Here is a 17,031-nt window from a genome sequence, read left to right on the forward strand (position 1 = left end):
GATAATAGACCAAAAAGGGATCATAGCTACTTAGCTACACTTGGAGAAAAGCAGAGTTCACATATGTTTTAATTGATGCTTTTTATACATTAAATTTGCTCATTTAAAGTCTTTTAGTATACATCTTATTCTTGAAATTGCTTTGTTATTAACAGTCTTAAGACAGACAGGGACATCTTCTGGGCATGTATTGACAACCAATAGTAACTTATTTTTAAAAAGGATATAAAAGAACTGGCATTTGTATGGAAAACTGAATAGAAACAGTTTATTTCAAATAGATAGTATTTTAATACAAGACTGAAAAAGGATTCCTTCTCTGGTCCACTGCTGAGTAGTCAAGTGCCATCTCAGCTGAAACTACCTGGACTACCTGGATTCAGACATATCCTAAAAATGTAACCCACAAACATCTACTTCAGACTCCAAGGATTCTTAACCCAGTTAGGAGCCACTTCAGATCAAACAAGCTTTGCAAAGTTCATGTCGAACTGAAACCAGCTAAATCCCTTTCTGGTGTTTTACTTTGGAAAACTAAAAGCTAGAAATCTTGGGCCCTTGTAAGCAGGAGGTGACATAGCCATAGCACAGATGTCAGAGAAGGTGCTATTGCAGCAGCAGGCTAAGAGGTAAGGTCAAACTTCTTGCCTTTTGCCAGAAGTAAGGGGTCAAGTAAGGGTTTGCTTAGTCCAGCCTCACTGTAAAGGTTATTGGTCTAACATAAATTAAAACATACAAAATTATAATCCGTAGTTCTGTATTAAATAAATTATAAACATCCCTTTTGAGGTGGATAACTATCTTTGGATTCTATTTCAGTCTCATTTCTACTTCACAATATTGAATGTATGGTGTTGAGGAATGCTAAATGGTAGTAAAATGTAACATACAGAGTGCAATTGTTGGACACAGTATAATGCAGCATTTTCATATTGCTAGGTTCAGTAACGCAGGAGATTTATCTGAGCAAACACTAACAGCTTGCCAGGAAACTGAAGACTAGAGAAGGATTTAAATTTGCATTTAGCATTTCTGGTACTTGCCTAACTCAGAGAGGCAAATGCAAAGCCTAGATAGGTTAAAGGCAGGCTCAGCATGAGTCAGCACCTGTTTGTACTTGACAAGGAGGCACTGTCATCAGAAGAGGTTAAATTATTTCAGTACTGATTGAAAAAACCTAGCAGCTCTTTACATCCCACAAGTGAACATCTCCTATGACTTCCACCATGTTGATCTTTTCAAGTTGTTTAAAACGATGCTTGTACTCCAGAATGTGAACACCATTAACAGCAACTTTGAACTGGTTGGCATCACAGAAAATAATCAGCTGGAAAGCAAGAAGAGAAACAGTTCAGATTTAAGCTCAGGTAAGATGTGAAAAACAATCTGATGACCTAGCATAGACTTGGGCTAGACACGTTTCTGTTAAAAAGAATGTTTCATGCAAAAGCAACATTTAAAAACAAAAACAGGGCATCAATAAAATTCACAGAATCACGGAATAACTTAAATTGCAAAGGACTCATAAGGATCATCAAATCCAACTCAATTTGATTTAAATTTACTCTTAGCACAGGTTGAATTTTTGCAACTACTTAAAAAGAAAACTGTCACTAAATAAAGACAAATCTCTGCTCTCTATGGTCCCATTTAATTTGAAGTATTTTCAAGACATGAAAAGCAAGAATAGCAGTTTTATTTAAATCTGTATTAGTAATAGGACATTTAAGCATCAATGTTAATCCATTTGGCAGATTTTTTCAGTTTGATGCTCTTTCACTTAATCTTACCTCAAAATACATCTCTGGACTGAAAGGAAAGTTAGCAACTTCATTTTCTTCTTCTCCCCAGCTGTCATCAAGGTAGGAATTTCTTACAAAAACTTTCTTTTTCATTCGGGGATTCAGATGTAAAGCAATGTCCTTTGAGTCACTTGGTCTCAGATTGACTGCAAAGCTGTAAGATATTTTTTAAAGTTTACTGCACCAAGGGTTTACAGACATGACAACAGCAGTCAGTGTCATTTACCAAGTCCTCAACCAATATTCAGGCAGTTTGGGATCCAGGGCTGTGATTCACCTGAAGATCCAAGCAGGCAGCCAGCCAGCATGCACTCATCTCCTTTGCAGAGAAACCTTTGCTGGAGGCAGCAAATGTGGGACATGACCCTGCTAGATCACTTTATCATTCACAGCTTTCTGTACATGTCTCAGCAAGAAGCTGTTGAGCCAAGAGCAGCTCCCATACTGCACTAGGAAGCAGCATTCTCACAGGAACACACAGAGCTGCCTGCTTCCCCACCTCTCACTCAGGCAATGGAGTGTGGGAGCTTCTCTTTACCTGAAGATATCATATCCTTTCTGCCAACAAACTGGTTGGAATCTAAGGAAAAGTTTAAGGATTCTCTCCCTACATTTAAGACTGCTGGGATGCTGTGCATACAAAACATTATTTTGTAGGCAGCAAAGCTCTGCCCAGGCTGAGTGAATAATCTGCCATCTCAGACATGCCCATCAAACAGGGTTCCTAAAGGGGAGCTCTGGAGAAGGGTGATCAGAGAGAACAGCTATTCAAATACAAATGAATGCTCCAACTTGTGGCAAAAACCTTACCACATTTAAAGAAAAAAAATATTTCCTCCCCACCCAAATTAGCTCCAGCTGTCAGACTGCTGCCTTCTTTTGAGACTTATTCAGCCCAGATAGGAAATATTGCAACACTTCCAAGCTGTGAAGTTCTTTTTCACCAAGAATAAGAAACATCTAAAGCTGTGTGAACTGAGCGAAAGACACTGAATAACTTATAAACTCAGTATAAATATATAGGTTTAAAACCACAAACATAAAAAGAAAACAACCTGCATGCTTTAACAGCCAAAAGCCTCTTCATGCTTACATGCATCTGAGCACATTCAGCCCTTGAAAAGTGCTAATAAACTTTTCAAGCTAAAGAAGGGAAAGAAATGCTACTCTGTAAGTATTAATTATCCTATTCAATCTGAAATCCATCCAAACTTTGTGGATAAGGACTCCAGACCTTGGATTCCAGTATGAACTCTGAATGCTGTTCAACTGCAGGTAAGAAACATGCCCTGAGGAAGCGGGAGTGCAATACACATACAAAATGTGAAAACATGCTTCCCATCATTTTCATTTTTCATTAATTGCTTCATTTTTAGGCATGTTTTAGCAAAGCCAAAACTACCCCTCAAGGGCATGCTGAAGCACAGACACTTGCTCACCTCCATTTTGACTGTGTTATGCTCCCCTACGCCCTGAGCTTTATTTCATGTTTGGAAAACATGTTCTTTGCAACTCTTCATTCCTAGTTTGCTATCAAAATTATTGCTCATACTCCCCTATCAGCTTTCATGGAATCACAGAATGCCCTGGGTTGGGAGGGACCTTAAACCTCATCTCATTTCAACCCCCTGCCATGAGCAGGGACACTTTCACCAGACTTGGTTGCTCAGGGCTCCATTCAACCTGACCTTGAACACTGCCAGACATTGGACATCCACAATTTATCTGGAAACCCTGTTCCAATGTCTCACTATCCTCACAGTAATGAATTTCTTCCTCATTTCTAACCTAAACCTAGTCTCAGTTGGAAGCCATTCCCCCTTTTCTGTCACTACATGCTCTTCTAAAGTCTCTCTCCAGATTTCTTATAGGCACCCCTCATGTACCGGAAAGCCACAATTAGGTCTCCTTGAAGCACTTTTTTTCCCAGGCTGAACAATCCCAATTCTCTTAGCCTTTCCTTTCTGGAGAGGTGCTCCATCCTTCTTAATCACTCACTTAATCACTTTTCATCACTCAGTTGTTGTCAATTAGGCACCTTCATGCTTATCCCAAGGAGGTTTGTCAGAGAAATATTGTAACATGCACATCCAAGCAGACCTGCAACTCGCCTCACTTATGTTTCACCTATTTCTGACACATCCTTACTCTTAGATCTCTTTAGAATAAAAGCTGTCTCTGTACAGTACATCTGCTCACACTTCCTGAACAGTGGAAAGCCCTGAACAAACACACAGATTTGTGAATGACACAGATTTAGTAGGTAAGACACTCAGGTTTTACCTTCACTTTTCACAACGGAGCTGCTCATTCAAGTCCTCTCTAAAGCGGTAATCCTGCTGGTTCCTGAGGAAACTGCACTGTAGTTTCAGGTGATTCCAGATGCTAAGTTGCAAGTGAGTAAGGATATACAAAGGCAATGGAAAGGCCTACTCATTCTCAAGAGCACCTCAGTCAAATAACAGAAAAAAGCCCATCAGTAACACATACCTCTTTGGGTTTTTTTTCACTTCTCCTTTAATGGCAATTGTGCATCCTGGACGAAGTGCAGTATCAAGCTTCTCAAAATAAGGAACACCCTGGAAGTACACCCCCAGTAAAAATCTTGACTGTGACTTAATTTTTTTTAAACAAGCTGAGCTTTACTATGGCATGATGAAATTCTGGCCTACAATTGCAAATTTGCACTTACAGCTAAAGTTATTCCTACAGTATATTGTAGGATCCTAATAGTACAGTGGAAAACTTACACTGAGACAAATACATCAATGTACTGGGTTTTAATTTATACTACTACCTTGGGTTCAAAACAAACAAACTAATTAATGGTGGAAGGAGGGGAGGAAGGGGAAAGAAAAAAAAAAGAAAAAAGTAAGCATGAAACTCCCTGTAATAGTTTCAATTCGTATCACATAATTACTCAAACATACACCTGACTTCTCATCCCTGAAAGTATCAGTTTTGCTTTAAAGAAAAAGACTCATGTTAAGGTGTGTTGCTGTCCCATGGTCACATAAGTACTAGAAGGAGAGTCACTAAGTGTTCTGTCCTCCTGGCAGCAGTTCAAAATGATAGTGCAAGTATTTTATTTGTCTTTACTTTTCATTATGTTAGCAGTTATTTTCACCAGGGAAAAGAAGGGAATGGAGAAGCACTTCACTTTTATGTTTTTGCTGAAGTCCACCACTTGCAAATTACAATATTGTGTGTTACTTGGTTTAGAAAAAAAGACTGGAGAAGGCAGGATGTCAAGTGACAAAGCATCTAAAATTATGGCACTCACTGCAACTTCACTTTCTCCACAAATTCTATGTGTATATATTCCTGACTTCACCCCTTTTCAGTTTGAGTGCGGTCCTTGCTCCAGTGGGGATACAGTCCACCTGCACAGGTTTTTGCAAAAAGATGAGCCCTTGCTCCATCTATACTCCATGTTAGCTGGGTACAAGTTCCACCCCTGAGGTGCAACACTTGCATCCAGCTGCTGAAAGTGCACACAGAGATCTGTCAGCAAGAGGAAGATGTGGCAGACAGGTTCCACACACATTAACATAATATGACTGCAGAATACTTCTGCTTTGCAGGTATTCCCTAAGGCAGAGAAAACAAAGTATGCCTATTTGAAAAAAAAAGTGACTTGGTCCTTTAAAACTTCAGATACTTCACTTTTAATTTGTTTATGGTTGTGGATACTGCATTTATCTTTTGGGTTTTCTAAATGATTTAACAATAGTCTCATTTGTAGTAGCAGCAGAGGATTACCCTCTACAAAATCTCAGCGATGATCTTTCTCCAGCTGACTGTCAATTCCTTTCTTCTTGTCTTTTGTGCATGTCTTTTCATAAATAACTGAAGTATTTTTGATTTTATTCTACATTTGCCACAAATCTACAGGAAACACTTACCAATTGTGAACCACTTGGCATTTCCCCCTACAAGAGAAGAAAAGAATATTATCTAGCTTATCAGACAATGGGGAGATTCATTCAACCTTTTACAGACATACGTACATTTTCTGTGCTTATCTTTGTTACTCCTAGAGACGATGGCTGAGAGCCTTGTAAAGGCTGCAGAAAGACAGATATTTAGGTGTCACTGCTCACATCATATAACTTTAGCATAAAGTTGGTTTAGAACAATATAAGGATCATCATGCTTTGAACAGTGAACTGTTAAGATGGAAATCTAGGGCAAGGTTAATGAAAAAGATAGCCAAACCCCTACAAACTATAGAAAAGTTCTGATGATTTCTGAAGATCACCTCATTACAATTTGAATCTTTATTTAACAGTCAGAGCACTGTCTAACCCTCAGGATCACAGAGTACCCACAGACTTTTCCTCATAGTGGGGCAAGTCCATACAGCAGGGTTCTTGGGATTCTAAGCAGCCCTGTACATCACCGTCCCTTCTCACGGGAAGGACAGATGTGCAACACGGCCATGGCAGAGACAGGTCCAGCTTGGCCCTAGCAGATTGTGTCTTCAGGTTGTTTATTTCAGTACAAGCTTACAACTTCCTCCTCAGAAAAGTGTATTAGAAGCAAAGACTAAAAGGAAAGAATTGCCTTTCTCCATTCCTATCTTCCACAAAGCATACAGCATCAGCAGATTAAACTAAGTGTATGTTTTGTGCTTGGGTCAGAAACCAACCTACAGCACCTGCTTGCCCTCAAGCTCTTCTTGGAGTCATCCTCCAAGATTAGGATGCAGACAGCTTTTGCAGAAATATTATTCTGACAATGTGCCCAAAGCCAAGTGATGGGACCCATGAAGGCCTGTTTACCGTCTTTGCAAATGATCTTTAAACACAGCAGACCTATGTTTAAAGCTTAGACTTGATTATGCTCAGCTTTGCCTTCTACCAAAACAATTATTAGCCTGCTGACCTGAGTCAGACCTGGTATGTGGCAGCAAGAGTCAAAAGCTTCACTCACAATGTAGTGAAGATTGTGCTGAAGAGACCCACAGTATCTCACAGGAGTAGGCAGGCTACCTTAGTGAATGGTAGCAAAGGGAAAAGACATTCACCTCCTCAATCTCCCTGGAATTCATCACCCTCATTTTCTGTTCTAAAAATTTAACTCTTTCAGAACAAAAGTATCTTCTCCCCAGGGAAAAACTCCATGTTAGTTAACTATCAGCAGCAGAGGTGGCAGCTGAGAGGGGGCACAGCACAGCCTTCACTTCAAATTCACTGCAGTTTGGTCCACTACAAAGTCTGAGAAAGAATACTTCTTCTCATCCCCATAAATGTACACTTCTGACTTCAGTCAACAAATCAGTCAGTTAAGCAGGAAAAACAGGGTTATGTGCACAAGGAGCTCCAGCTGTGGCCAACCCTGGCATTTCAAAGCCAAGCAACAAGTTACAGCATGGCAACACTCGTCCCTCAGAAGCACTGACTGCTCAAGAGCCCATTCTGAAGCCCCTGCAATATGTGGGAAGTCTAATCCACTCGTAGACTAAGTATCCAATCAATTCTTATACCATTTGTCCTGTTAACTTTGTAAGCTGTAAACTTTTGTCACATTCTTGCCCCTAACTGCAATACTGAAACAGGAAGACACAAATCCTCATGAGAGTCACATGCTGAAATGTGGGGAAACCAAAATCTCCTTACTAACGTTGGACTGTAGCTGCTTCTCCTTCCTTTTCACCATAAATCCCACTTGGCAGCTTAGCAGGACAGAGGAAATGAATCAAACAAGTCAGCTATCTATACAACTTACCTTAAAAACAAACTGAACGGCTTTGATCTGCACTTTGCCATATATTCCAAGAGTATCTATTTTTTCAAGGCTAATTCTGTGCTTGTAGAGCAGCAAGTGCTTTTTGTTTACAGCCACCTAAAGAGATGGGAAGCCAAACAGAAAAACTATATCAAATATACATTACATCAGCCATGTATCAAACTGCATGCACACATCTCTGGTTTACACTGGTTTGGTACAGAAACAATTTGGTACAAAACACTCCTAGGAATGTCCTAGAAATATCAGATCAACTAAGTTCAATTCATCCATGATTCAGTCTCTCTTTCCATCACTATGAGGGAGATTCATTTACCTACACTAAAATTTGCACTTCACACCTTTGTTTCTAAACCTAATCATTCACCAATGTGGTATTATCAATACAATAGAATATATTATTGCAGTCTAACAGAGCAAGACAAATACACCTCACATGTCACCTCCAAGAGGACTGTCCTATACTTGCCACAGAACAGGTTTATCCCAAGATTAGCCCTCTGCACATACAGAGGGAAGGGTGGAGTAGCCATTAGATATGGCAGAGAGTTCCTTGCCTACTCATCCAATTTGGAAGGAAGCAATACAAAATTAAAGGTCTGATTTAATTAGCACCTCTTTAAAGCAAAGCTCTAAACTTTTCTGTAGTTAGACTATACCTAGGTAACAGAGACACCTAGACCTCCAATATTTATTTCAATTATACAAGATACCTCTACTTTATTGGCCAGAAAATGGCTGCAGATAAAGAATCAATCCAGACTCACCTGGAACTTATCCTTTAAAATCATGATGACAATCTCAAACGACTTTCCTTTACCAAAGGGCATCTCATAAGTGATCTCCTCCCAGCCCCACTTCTCCCTCTCCAGTGTGTTGCAAACAATGCAGCCAGACCTTTTGAAGCGGGGGTTGAAATGGAATGCCACATCAGCTCGAGGCTTTATGCTGCTGCCACACTGTAAATCCACCTGGAACCTAATCACAAAAATAAGACAAATCACATTCAGCTCAGTCTCTCAAGAACTCACCTAAAGGTTCAGTACATTGTGTTTTACTGTGGAGCCTCAGAACAGGCAGACCCAATGAATGTCATTGGATAAGAAACAATATGTGAGGTTCTCCCATGATCTACTTGCAGTGAATATAAATGTTTAAATTTATTTAATGGTCATCATTCATATCATGTAAACTCTTCATTTACTGTGTTCAACAGCTTACCTCCCATTACCTTCAACAGAACATATCAAATGAACCTTGGATAAGGTCAGGGAACAGAACTCCCTTCCTGGGCACAAGCACTAGTCCATACCTCCCCATCCCAGTTTAACTTAATTCCTACACACAACACATTTAGTCACCAATTTTGTTAGTGTCAGATTACCCTTTAAACCTGCATTCAATCTAATGTTACCAAAAGGATTTAGATCAAACCTTTGTGTGCCATCCTAAGAAGAATCCCTGGAAACATTTCACCCTTTACATTCTTGCTCACATGGTGACACTGCAAAATATGACAACATAGCCTCTACCTGTCTGCATCATCAGGAACAGTCCCATGTATCACAATCTGCTCTCCAGGAACAAGGCCACCATGTATTGTCCCAACATATGGAATGATCTAGAAGAGGGAAGAACAAAAAAAGCAGAAAAAAATATTCCAATACCGTTTTGTGATGGAGGCAAGAAACCCCAAAATAGTTTAAAAGTTAGTATTCTAATTCTTAGTTATATGATGCTCTACAGCATTAGAAGAAACACAACTAGCTTTTAATATAAAAGAATACACAACAGGAAGGGAAAACCTGGCATATTTTCCCCTATGAAAACCAAGATTTTCAGATAAAACTAAAATTTCCATCCTCCATTCTTAGCTCTCAAATGAAGAGTCATAATATTTTATTGCCTCACTATTCATGGAGCATGAAGAGGATTCACTTCAAATTATGTCATTTCCAAGGGCTGACTATTATCAGTCCCTTGCTGGTACCAGAAGGCAATTTCCACAGCTCCTCTGACCCCAGACTACAGGGCTGCCTTTTTGCTTGTTCTTGCTCCATTAGGGAAAACAATGACAGGAAGAGACTATGCCACAGAGTGTTTGCTTAGTAAAACCTACACAAACACAACAAAATACCTCATGCTAATGAGCTAAGAACTGCAAAGTGCACTAAAACAGCCCTGTCCAGGAGCCTCGGATTTTATGGTGCCTACATATGCAGTGTGGCTCAAAGCCTCACTATCTCTTCTTATCAATAGCTGGAGAAGGTAACTCATGGCTGTTACACTGAACAGAAATGGCAGCACAGTGACAGTTGTTCAGCCACAGGGAGGGATGAGGCATTTAGGATAAAAGCCCCAAACACCCCGGCACAGCTCACTGTGACATGCTCACAGAAGCCCTACCCTGCCCATCCAGCATTTCAGGAAGGGATGGGAAGCACCTTAACATTAAACTGTGGGAGTTCCCAGGTGCCTGGCCCAAGAGCAAAGCAGCAAGTCTGCATCTCATCACATGTGTGATGCACTCCAGATTGAAAAAGGAGGTAAATGGTAGAAAATGTTACATTTGCTCTGGTTAACCAAAAGAAAAATTTGCCAAGGTTGGTTTTGGTAGTTTATAAGATACTCCTGAAATGAAACATCAGTTGCAAACAAGAGTTCCAGTAATTTAACAACAAAAATAACAAACACATTGGAATTTCTACTCTTGAATGGAATATTGGACCATAAAACAATGAGTTGAGATTTTTATTTTTAAAATATCTAGATAACTGCATGAAACAGGCAGATATGATAAGGATATTTGTTTGCTGACACATATTTTTGCTAATCTGTGAGGACAAAGGAAGGACAACAGAAATTGTCTAAATCCAATGTTGATCATTTCTGCCAGTAGATACACATCCTTTTCGGCCCGTTCTTCACTTTCCTTCTCAGCTACCCACCCACTGCACAAAACCTAATTCAGAGTCATCTTCTGCATCAAGAAAAAAAAATAGGACTTGCTTCTTAAGCAAATTGGCAGGTTGTTTTAAGTCTCATCATGTCTATTTGCTTTAGCAGGTGCAGTAGAGGAGGACCAAAATGTGAAATTAAGTGTTAAAAGTGAAAGAAAAGTGACATCTCTTTGTTTACTAGTAGTGGCTTGGTTCCCTAAAATACAAGTTGCACACCAGAAGGTAACTTTTATTTAAACAATAATAATCAAAAATTAAAAGTGTATCTTGATTGTTCTCATTTTTCCACTCTGCTCCTGAGGGGCAGTAGCTCTACTGCAATAAAGTAGTAAGTTACTGGTTCATTCTCCAAAGTCAACCAAAGAAGCACACACAGGTCAGGGATACTGGTACTTGACCACTTTAGTGAAGCAAAGTTCTGTACTCCTGAAATGGAACTGTAGCAAAAGCACTTCTTTATATCCGGAAGGATCCATTTATTTAAAAGAAAAGGTGACCCATGAACTCTTCAGAAGCTCAGATGTGGGACCAACAAGACCATAACAGAACATTTTCTGGGTGCAATACTACAGACTTAATGGGACTTTGTCATCACAGAATGCGCCTGTAATTCCCTCATGTCTCCAGATGCTGTTCTACTACTTTTTCCTCATTTATTAAGAATAGTTCTTGTCACATGACATGATCCACCATCATCCTGCCTTTCTTATAGATCTCCAAAACTCTGCTCTTAAGCCAACTGGTCAATGTCAACTGAGTTTGAGAAGTCTCAAAGATTATATTCTTCCTAAAAGAAAATGCCACTTTTCATAAAACAAGAGGAGAATTATGGTCTTATAGAGGAAAGGACTGCAACAACATGTCCCAGCTGGTGGGGCAGCTATCTGATATACAGCATGCTGGATGTCAGACAGCTGCCCCACCAGATGGGACATGAAAGCATTTCTTGTCAGATGGGTGCAGTAAAGGGCATAAGGGAGCAAAGCCGACTTTCTGCATGCTTGAGAACAGTACAGTAATGAAAAAGTACATCTCAGCCTCTGAGACTCAAACCTGTAAGAAAGTTATGAAGTTTTGCTGCTAGTGGAACAATGTACTGAAACAATGGCATTTTCACAGCCTGCCCTGCTGCAGAAGGGCTGAGGTTGGAAGACACCTCTGGTCCCGCTAACAAAATGCCTTGCTCAAAGCAAGGTCAGACAGAGCAGGTTACTCATTGCCTTCTCTGGAGGCTGCCCCAAAGTCATTGGCACAATCCTTCCCAACTCTGCCTCCATATTCCAATCCCAAATACTCATTCCTTTTCTCACAATAGACTCTTGACCCCTAAGCTCTAGTTGAATTCTCCTGCTAGGTCTTTTCACCCATCATACTGGTCAGTCCCCTTGTAGCCACCCAATTTTGCTGGACTCAGTCTCTCTCTGGCACTACTCATTTGTCCTAAACATCTCCTGATCCTTCTCTTCACACCTCCTCTCCCACCAAGATCTCCATCTACCAACTTTCACCCTCCCTCTCCTTTTGCACTTCAGTCCTTCCACCTTCTAGTTCATCATAAGCTTTCCTTCCTCCATCCAGCTGGGCTCTTGTGAAGGAGGTTGAAATTACTCCCCCCTCATCCTTAACTCTATTCACTCTGCAAGCAGTGACCACACCCTGGGAATAAACAATCAGATTCACTGAGGGCTCAACAGTGTGACAAAAGCTGCAACAGACAAGGAAGTGTGCAGGTCTGTGCTACTGCACATTCCCCATAAATACTGCACACATTTTAGTGTTTTAAAGGGGTCTAGCAGAGAAGGGTAAAAATACTATTTCCTGCAGATTTAAGTGAACAACCTTTTTTAAGACACAACAGAAAACACAGCTTCAGGTCACCCCTTCAGGGTAAGCCAAAGTCAGGCTGCTGTCACAGACCATGAGAATGACAGAACTTTTCAGAGAAAGTTTTCAGACTCTGAGCAAGGCAAACAAAATTCTGTCAAATCCATTCTTTGCAACTGCTGAATCATGTCAGCTCAAGTCTTCCACAGAAAATAGGATTTATTATGAATTAAAATATGAACTGTGAAAAATTATTCCAAGTTTAGTTGTTCAGACTGGAGTTACAGGGACCACAAAAAAAACATTTCATGACAGCTGCCAAGCACCACCTGTGTTTACAAAGAATTAAGAGAGAAAACACCTTATCATACTTTCACTTTCCAGCATATTCTGCAAAAATGCCAGATATCTATGTAAACTGTACATGAAACAGGATTATCATCCAAGGCTAACAGAACATCTGTCCTCTTTTGGAAGTCCTGTCCATTTGTTTACAGCACAATTTCTAAACACCATCAGCACTTTGTGACATTCTCCCTCACAAACCTGAGAGATGCAGAGCTCTCAGCAGCATCCCTCACTGTGCACATCAGTACTGCTGAGATAAAACAGCAAAGTCCCCTCTCCCAGGGGACACATTGTTGAAATGACAGAGGAGTTACCGGGTTGCTGATTGTCTCCTGCGATGTACCCAAGGTCAGTTCACCTATTTCTTTCTGTGGTGTATCCAAGGTCAGTTTACTCATTTCCTCCTGTGGTGCACCTAAGGATGTCATCTTCCCTCCTGCAGCTGAAGTTTGTCAGTTCTGTGTGGCCACTGCTGGAGCGTACGTGAAGAACTCGCTGATCAGGCAACACCAAAGGAGTGATCCCTTGGAAAAAAAAACCAAAAACTTTAATTAAAGAGAAAAAAGGTGACACAACATGAAGTGAAACCCTCAGTACCTCCAAGGTAAAGAGCCAAGAATGATGCAAACATCTTTCCAGTAAATCTGCTGGAGTTTTGAAATATGAAATTAAAAGGCTTGCATAGAGCACTGAGATGCCCCACTGGTAAACAGTGTCAGCAGCAGTGTGCTATTCCCAGATTTCCCATGGCAGACAAGCCTTAGCAGGTGACCTTGCCTTTTCCACCTTTATCTTACATAAAGTTAAGAAATAATAGGCAAAAACAAAAGACACAGAAGGTCTTTTATATTTCTTCCTCCAACACCTACACTCCCAGAACTCCCCAAGTAATAACAGGAGTTTGTAAAATTACAATTAAATGCACAACATTAATAAGAAATAAAGTTTGTGAGTATACTCAGCTACACTGCAACTTCTTCAGCAAACCCTTTAACAAAGTGTCCAAAATTCAGGGGCCAATTGAAACTACTAAGTATTCTTTCTGCCATATTCTGGAGAAAAGTAGCATGTAAGCTATGTGGTGATGACAAGCAGACAGGAAGAAGTCAAACGTGAGGGCTCTAGCCATATTATCATGGACAACAGCAAGCAATGTTATAAAGAAGGAAAAAAACCCAAACAAACAAACAAAAAAAACCCCCAAAAAATAAAACCACAGAAAAAAATTCCAAAACAACACAAAACCAAAACTCCAAGGTCTGTGGCTTGTTCCACAGGATTAATCTTCTGGAATAATTAAACAATAGAGTGGTCCATTTTGCAACATCTGACTTAACTTGCTGGAGATTTGGACCAGATAGATATTACCTCACCCACTTAACACCAGTATCTAGAATACAGTTCAGGGAATATAAGGTACTTTAATTAAACACTGCACAACTACTTTGCCCTTTGACCTTCTCAACGGATACTACCATAAATTCACTTTTACCTGTGCAGGCCAATTTTATCAATTTCATTTTTAAAAGAAGAAAATAAAAGACCAAATCAAACAATAATTTTGCCTTTATGGATGGTTGTACGGTCCAACAGCAGACCCCACGAAAATGAAACGTACAGCCCAGCAGCCTGCTATGTGAACTTCCTGTGCCTGCAACAGCAATCCAGATCCTGCCAGGAGAGGATCCTGGCACAGGATCTTGGCAGCGCAGGTGGCACCATGACAAAGTGATGAGTTGGGGGTTTTCTTGTTTGCCTATAACTTTTTTATTGACAAGGTCGCAATAACGAAGGAAAGCAGTAATTCAGGCTCTGTTTGTCAAAAGCAGGACATGCAACTGCAAAAGCTCTCCTGTATCCTCCTGCCAGAGCAACCTCTACCAGGGTACGTGCTACACCAAAGCTGCAACGCGGCACACTGAGGCTTCCTGGCTGTCCTGCTATCTCACACATTCCGAGGGGCTGGAAAGATCTCCCACACACAAACGGGAAACCACAGAGACCAAAAAATAATAATAATAAGCAGCTATTATGCTTCTCACTGTGACACAGAGAAAATGTGTCCTGTTATCTCACACAGTCGTATCTCCCACAGACAAAAACGAAACCAGAGCCAAAAAAAAAAAGAAAAAAAAGCAGTTATTATGCTTCTCACTGTGACACGGAGAAAATGTGTCCTTCACGAGTTACCTTCACGACGGTAACTCCGGCCAGCCCTTACAATTAAAGCGAGATTTTGTAGGAGTACGAACAAGGCTGCTGCAAAGAGAATTACCGAGATGCTTTCTGGATATCTGCAAGCAATTAAAGTACAAAACACTGGCGGTGCCCCCTCGTCCCCCGCTATAAACCCAAGACTCCCGAACACTGGAAGGACACAGGACCAAGCAAATCACTTCAGCTTTACAGCGAACCGAGGCAGTCCCGGCTTCCCACAGCCCCTCTCCCCTACCCGCACAGGGGCGGGCAGGGGGAACGCCCCCGCGTTCTCCGCTCCGTCTCTTACCTCAGGACACACCGCTCCCATCAGCAGCGCCCGCTCACCCGCGGGACGCGCCCGCCCGGCGCCGCCGCCATCGCCGCCGCTCCCGGCCCCGCGCCCGCCCTGGCCCTCACCGCCGTGACGTCACCGCAGCGCGTGCCCGGCGCGGCCTGCTGGCCCCGGCGCGCGCAGGCGCCCCCCCCCGCGGGGCCGGGCTTGAACCTTGTACAGGGCATTGCACTCCCTTCCCTGCGGGCCGCGCTCTTCCCGTGTGTGCTGTGCTTCCTCTGCACCGGCCGTGCTACAGCGCAAACCCATCTCCTCACGAGGCACATCTCACACTGAGTTGTTAGGGCCTTTCCAACCCTCAGGAGACCAAGTCCCAGCCCCCTGCGAAGGCAGGGTTACCTCGAGCAGGTGACACAAGAATGCGGCCAGATGGGTTTTGAAGGTCTCCAGACAGGGAGGCTGCACGGCCTCCCCGGGCAGCCTGTTGTTCCCAGTGCTCTGCCACCCTCTCTCTACGTAAAGAAGTTCTCCCTTATATTCCTGGGGTTTAGTTTATGGCCATGGCATCCTCACCTGGATGTCACTGGGCATCACTGAAAACAGTTTGGCACCATCCTCTTGGACTAACCTTTGAGATACTTCTATGCATTAATGAGATTCCCCTCTCAGCCTTCCCTTCTCCAGTCTAAGCAGGCCCAGCTCTCACAGTCTCTCCTCATAAGAGATACTCCAGCCACCAAATCATCTTTATGGCTTCTGCTGGACCCTCTCCAGGAGCTCCTTGTCTTGTACTGGGGAGCCCAGAACTGGACACAGCACTCCAGATGTGGCCTCTGTAGGGTGGAGTAGAGGAGCAGGATCACCTCCCTCAGCCTGCTGGCCACACGCTTCCCAAGGCACCCCAGGACACCACTGGCCCTCTTGGCTGCAAGTGCACTGCTGGCTCATGGTCAGCTTTCAACCACCAACACTCCCAGGTCCTTTGTTGTAGTGTGTTCTGTTAGTTTATTTAATTACTCCCCTATTTTCTGTATCACTCCCCCATTTTCTGTAATGGTTCTGCCCTCACCAGTTCTTCCCACCATGGTATTGTCTGTCATTTGGTTACCTTGGTTACTCCCGCCACAGTTTATGTCAATCCTCTCTGTTATATAATTTCCCCTCCCCTGTGTTTCCTTATATGTGAATTTGTTCTCCTCCCTGGGCCCAGTCAATCACTCCCCACTCCTCCTAGTTTGCCAGAATCTTCTGTGCTTAGGGAGACTTGATTGGCTGTGGCTCCGGGGCCCCTCCTTTACATTGTTTCTATTGGGTTTTCTCTCATGCCCGTTATCCTAAGTCCACTCCCCTACCTTCCCCTATTGGTCCTTTGTAAACCCCTCCCTGAGATCCCTCCTCCTCTTTATAACCCTGTTGCACCCTTTGTTTGAGGTAACTCTTTGGGAGACGCATTAGATTCAACATCTGGGTGTTTGTCACTCCCTGGTTGACAATAAATCCGACAAGTCCCCAGTGAGGTCCGGACTCTTTACTCTCATCGGCCAGCAGCGATTCTGTCCGCTGTGAGCACAGCCCGAAGCCTTCTGACGCTGAGGGGTGCTCACACATTTGCAGTGGGGTGTTGGCCGCCCTTCTGCCAGCTGGACACCTGACTTTAAGGCCACACCCCGCTGCAGTCCTTCCCTGCCAAGCTGCTCTCTAGTAGGTCAGCCCTCAGCCTGTGCTGGTACTTGGGATTATTCTTCCCAGGTGCAGGACCCTGCACTGGCCCTTGTTGAACCTCATTAGGCTTCTCTGTGCTCAACTCTCCAGGCTCTCCAGTGGCCCACGATTACTGTGATCATTTCTGTGACCA

At 42.4% G+C, this 17,031-nt stretch overlaps 1 protein-coding gene across 2 annotated transcripts; it reads right to left on the reverse strand.

The window, feature by feature from the left end:
- Nucleotides 1-51: 51 nt before the first annotated feature.
- On the reverse strand, nucleotides 52-15,303 carry LGALS8 (galectin 8). Of its 2 annotated transcripts, XM_064708474.1 has the most exons (10): nucleotides 15,192-15,303; nucleotides 13,000-13,209; nucleotides 9,086-9,174; nucleotides 8,321-8,531; nucleotides 7,533-7,649; nucleotides 5,813-5,869; nucleotides 5,708-5,734; nucleotides 4,293-4,381; nucleotides 1,791-1,956; nucleotides 1,032-1,327 (listed from the first exon to the last, which is right to left on the reverse strand). In XM_064708474.1, the coding sequence occupies exons 2-10, from the start codon at nucleotides 13,111-13,113 to the stop codon at nucleotides 1,178-1,180; spliced, it is 1,020 nt and encodes a 339-aa protein (XP_064564544.1). In that variant the 5' UTR covers nucleotides 13,114-13,209; nucleotides 15,192-15,303; the 3' UTR covers nucleotides 1,032-1,177. The 2 variants fall into 2 exon arrangements, with proteins under 2 accessions (XP_064564545.1, XP_064564544.1); XM_064708475.1 differs by lacking the exon at nucleotides 5,813-5,869 and having other exon boundaries at nucleotides 52-1,327.
- Nucleotides 15,304-17,031: the final 1,728 nt, after the last annotated feature.

Source organism: Zonotrichia leucophrys, chromosome 3, assembly GCF_028769735.1.
Source record: "Zonotrichia leucophrys gambelii isolate GWCS_2022_RI chromosome 3, RI_Zleu_2.0, whole genome shotgun sequence".
Classification (NCBI taxonomy): domain Eukaryota; kingdom Metazoa; phylum Chordata; class Aves; order Passeriformes; family Passerellidae; genus Zonotrichia; species Zonotrichia leucophrys.

Excerpts from the sequence above, each read along its gene's own strand:
- LGALS8 (XM_064708474.1), bottom strand. The coding sequence starts at position 13,113 with ATGACATCCTTAGGTGCACCACAGGAGGAAATGAGTAAACTGACCTTG. Across the intron at positions 7,650-8,320 it reads TTTTAAAGGATAAGTTCCAG|GTGGCTGTAAACAAAAAGCA; the intron begins GTGAGTCTGGAT and ends CCATCTCTTTAG. Across the intron at positions 5,870-7,532 it reads CCGTTCAGTTTGTTTTTAAG|CCTTTACAAGGCTCTCAGCC; the intron begins GTAAGTTGTATA and ends GTCTTTCTGCAG.